Here is a 5116-nt window from a genome sequence, read left to right on the forward strand (position 1 = left end):
TCTTGTTTTATATCCAACATCATTACAACTTCTCTAAAGGATTAAAAAAAGTACCTCGTGAGGTACATGAGTATGTAAGGGTGAAAATAAAAGGTTGTTCTTATAAAGGTCTACATAGTACATACAATAGGTTTGGTCTGGTTTGGGTTTAGTACATACTTTTCAAGTCAATGCATATGTAGAGCTATTGATTTAGGTATTATCAAGTGACACAAAGATTAAATCAAGATTTTTGTGTTTCTTGAGGTCAAGTTAATATTGATTAGTAATTGATCGACTTACTATTCTAAACTTCTAGTTCATCAATTGGTCCAATCTATTATATAATGATCTCTCTAATTTCTTGTGGTGATATATTTTATTTTATGTCATTAAAGTTATATACGAAGTATGATTCGTCACTTACAAATCATGTACTAGATAACTAGGTTTAGCATGACTTGCAAATATTGATTCATGCACTACAAGCTCTGCTGCTCTAGTGACATGATAAATGACTCCTTTTGAATTAAAAAACTCAAAGTTTGGGTCATTTTAGGTAAGTGTCCAATTCAGTTCAGTTTCGAACTATTTAGAAATCAAGTTCTCATGTACTAGATTAGCAGTTACAAACCAAGATACTTCATAATTTTACATATTTATAGGTTAATTAAATCGAGTCTAAATTTGGATAATTTAATTCAAAACAGTCATTAAAATTCACGAGAAATATAATAGTGATTTTGAGGTATTATTGAGACCCGAAGAGGGGCTCGCCGGCTCGCCACTCAAGATGATATAAAGTTGTTCCAACACTTCAAAATTTTAGCCATAAATACAACTTGTAAAAGGTCAATACCTACAGCTCAGACCCGTGAGCTAAACAAAATCAAGGAAAGCCTCAAATTCTTGAACACTGACTCAATCAAGCCAGATCAAAGTCAAGCATTTTAACTCAGATTTACTTTGTTGAATTAAAAACATGTATACACTGCAAAATGCATGTTACTTTTTTCCTGAACATAAAATTGGAATTCATAAAGTATTTAATGCACAATAATTTATTAGTACATAAAATAAATATTACAAAAATTGAGTAAAATTGATACTATAAGAATATACTCCTTAAAAATTGAGCTATATTTTGATAAAAAGTTGTACATGAAAAAAATGCATCTTTGACTATAAAGTAGACAATCATACTAAGACAAAGAAAAATGGCTAAAATCATGAAACAAACTGTTACATTTCTTTAGTGGACTGTATGGGTCTTAAGCTAATTTTAGAACTATATACCATTAAATTCTAACTCCATACATACTAGAGAAATTTTTTATATTGTAAATTATAAGTCATGGTACAATTGTTATAAGAATGTCAAAGAAACAAGTACATAACTTTGGATGAATGAGTTTATAAATTGGAGCAAACTTCATCATTCTCTTGCCAAAATCATGCAAGGAAATGATTCAATTGAAAAGTTTGATCGATTTATCAAACATTCACTATCTTTTGACTAAGATTATCCAAAAGGAATAAATTGAGCTAAGGTATAAACCGTTACTAGCTTAGTTTTACTTATAGTTTGCATATTGGATTAAAAGTTGATTTGATGAAATAATCTCTTTACTTTAGTATGACCGTTTTTTTTAAAAAAAATAAAAATAAAATAATTTAATGACTCCTCGTAGTTTATAGTGCATATAATCTAATTCAAAATGTCATTATACACACAATGAACTTGTATCGTACAATATTTAAATCTTAACATTAAAAATGCTAAAATAATAGTGATACCAAACAAATTCATCAACAATCTAAAAACTATGTTGTCTTATACAGAGTAACTATAACAATTAGGCAAATTAACCGATTCCAGTCCAATACTCTATGACCATATAGCACTCAATCATATACTAACTTTCAAACAAAAAACAATAATATGAACAAAATTGTAAACCAAATTTTAAATCAAAAGAAAACTGAAAAAAAAAACCCCTCAAATTATAGAGAAAATATGGGGAAATTAAAATAGTAGGGAAAAAAAAAAAAAAAAAAGGCAAGAGAAAGAAGTAGGAGTGACAAGGGTGTGATGAGCCATTAAATAATGTAATGATTTAAAGGATGATGTACAAATGGTTGCAGTGCAACTCTCCACACGTAATCTTTTCACAACCAGCCATTCTCATTTTCATGCATCTCTCTTCTCCCTCTTATCATAGCGTGCGTTTCTTCTTTGCATGCTCATGTATTTTTTATTTTATACTATAGTTTTTCATCATTATCTTTTTCCAAATTTTATATATTTTACTACTATAGTCTATATAGTATAATTCATTTTTTATAAACTAAAATAAATAAATTAATGTCTCACGTCACTAAATTTTATTCCCGGAGAACTCATTTTCCGGCAACTTGCAGACACTTAATTTGTTACATATCATACGTATATGTAGTGAGTCTATATTTTATATATATATTCTCAATCTCAATTTGATCTTATATTATACATTTATATGATTATATTATATATTTTGCCATGAATAAAGGTAGACGGACCAATCTTCATAGCCTGAAACTAACTGTACTATGACCATTATTTTTGGCGCCTATATATCTTGGTCAATCATATCCTAACAAACTTTTTTTCTTCATTATGTTTTTCTTAAATTCTCACATGCATTGTCCAAATATACAAATTAACTAGATTGTAAATTCGTGATCTTAGTATAATTAAACAAGCTTAATTAATCTCGACAAGTACATGTATATATACAATAATACACGTATGCAAACACGCACATATAAGCTCATACATACACATGTACATAGATACATACATACGAGTACATGTCAATAGAACAATTTTGAGTTAACTATAATGCTAGCCCTACTTATTGTTTAATTATTGACAATAGCATCATAGTTATTTCCCAATAATAATAATGCTAATGATTTTATCTATTACAACAATGCAACGTACATACATACCCTAGGGATTATATATAAAATCAATTTTGATATTAAACTAATCAATCAATTAATTACCTCCGTGTTGAAAATCATCCCCTCATGATGATTACCGTTATTATTATTATCCCTAATAAGCACCACTTTAGAGCTCCCGGTGCTGGAGTAGGGACTAAAGAGCGAGGCTGAGGCCGAGGGAGGCGGTGGCCAATCGGAAGGCGACAAGGTGGGGACGGGTGGTGGTGGTGGTTGGTGATTGTAGGATCCGGATTGAAGTTGACGGATTTGCCTCTTAAGAAACTTAACATAACGAATAGCCTCATCAAGCATAGAGGCAGTATCCATTTTAACACCGCCGGGCACTAACCGTTGGAGGATCCGAATCTTTTCGGATATCCGTTCCCTCCTATGTCGGGCCGCCACGCTTTGCGGGTCATTACTGATCCGAACATTCCTTCTCTTAGGCTTACGGATAGCTGCCGGGTCAATATCCACGGGTTGCATAACCGCAATCCGGTACATCATTTCTTTCATAGCTCCTAGCTCCTCTTCTTCCTCAAACTCATGCTCATCTTCCTCTAATATTATTTGTTCTTGTAGAGTGTTGGTTTGGTTGATGATGTATGATGATGATGGAATGGAGGGTTGAGATGAGTGTGGTGTAGGAAGATTATGGTAGGTTTGCCATACCGGATTTATTATCATGTATAAATGGATGAACATGATGGTTATGATGTTGATGATGATCATCAACATGTTGTTGATGATGATGATATGATGATGATGATGATGATCATCCATGTCCATGGAAAGGTTAAGGCCTTTATCCCAATTGATGATGGTGGAGTTGTGGTTTATGGGGAGTTTATTATTATGTATGTGGTTGATGTCCATGACATGAGTAATGAAGGTTTATGTTATTTTGGAGTGGAGAAAATAATAAAAAGAGAGGAGAGAATGAATTGCAAACCCTATTTAATGAAGTGCTTAAAAAGGTGGCCTTACCACCCTATGCATAATTTCTAACACATTATGATCTTTCTATTCAAGGACATATGATTAGGGTTTGACGTATGTATACTCCAATAGCCTTTTATGGGTTGTCAAAATTAAATTTATATTCGTTATATAATTTGCACCTCTAATATTAAGTACACGTGAAAACGTCCGTATAAAATATAATTTTAATGTTATTATTAGATTTTAGCCGACTAGGGAAGTGATGGTAGGATACAGCGCACGTGATATCTCTTAGCTTAGCTAGCTTCTTCAGTGAGACATACTATACTATACGTATATAGTATCAAGTTGGTTATTTTAGCCGACACATTACTAGTGAAATTACAATGTAGGTGTGGCCGTGTCACGTGTGGTAGTAAATACCGAACATATAATGAATGTCTAGTGTTTTGAATGCAATTAATTGGAAGAAAATAATTGACTAATTTTATTAATTAAGGGTAATTAAGTGATTTAATGTTGTGTCTACAATTGAATTTTATTAAATAAGGGGTAACTATGTGGTTTTAAATGTAATTAATGGAGTGTCTTTCTCTTAGCATTCAGTCATTCACCACAAAGCCATTTTACAAAAAGGGTGAATTTTAGTACCTCAAAGCATTAGAAGTTTACTTAGAAAATTCCAATTTTAATTTAACAACAAAAGGACGACAATTCATACAAAAATAATTTCAAGTTTACATTAATTACTAGCTACTTCGTATATTGTAGATTGGTTGCATACTATACGAGATTCTGTGTTACACATTATAGATTCAAAGAATTATCTAAAATTATGACTTCAAAAATGCTAACGGTAGAGTAATAAGATCAACTATTAAATTTTAATCCAAAAGGTACAATAATCCACTGGTCACAAAACAAATTAAAATTACTGTAGCAAAACTAGCTTAGTAATTAATTATGGTTTAAAACAATTATAAAAATGCACCTTTTTTGACGTAAACTATATATTTTAATAGGGAAGGGCATGAATCATACACATGCACAAGGAATACTTCCCTCCTTAGCAAATTAATGAAATCATTTCTCTATTTCAAATGTTTATAATAAAATTACAACTTTTATATAAGGTACTTTGTCATATATCTTAACTCTTTTGGGAACATTATTTTTATTTTCCATGCTATTAAATTGCTTTTTTTTT

The 5116-nt window shown here is 30.9% G+C and overlaps 1 protein-coding gene across 1 annotated transcript; it reads right to left on the bottom strand.

The window, feature by feature from the left end:
• Window positions 1-3027: 3027 nt before the first annotated feature.
• On the bottom strand, window positions 3028-3893 carry LOC110685600 (transcription factor HEC3-like; the record flags this gene model as incomplete). The annotated part of the gene is given in 3 exon segments (XM_021862150.1): window positions 3028-3660; window positions 3662-3723; window positions 3726-3893. Coding segments are annotated over 3 exon segments (813 nt in total), but the record flags the coding sequence as incomplete, so codon positions are not given.
• Between the last annotated feature and the right edge of the window lie 1223 nt (window positions 3894-5116).

Source organism: Chenopodium quinoa, unplaced genomic scaffold (genome assembly GCF_001683475.1).
Source record: "Chenopodium quinoa cultivar QQ74 unplaced genomic scaffold, ASM168347v1, whole genome shotgun sequence".
NCBI lineage: Eukaryota > Viridiplantae > Streptophyta > Magnoliopsida > Caryophyllales > Amaranthaceae > Chenopodium > Chenopodium quinoa.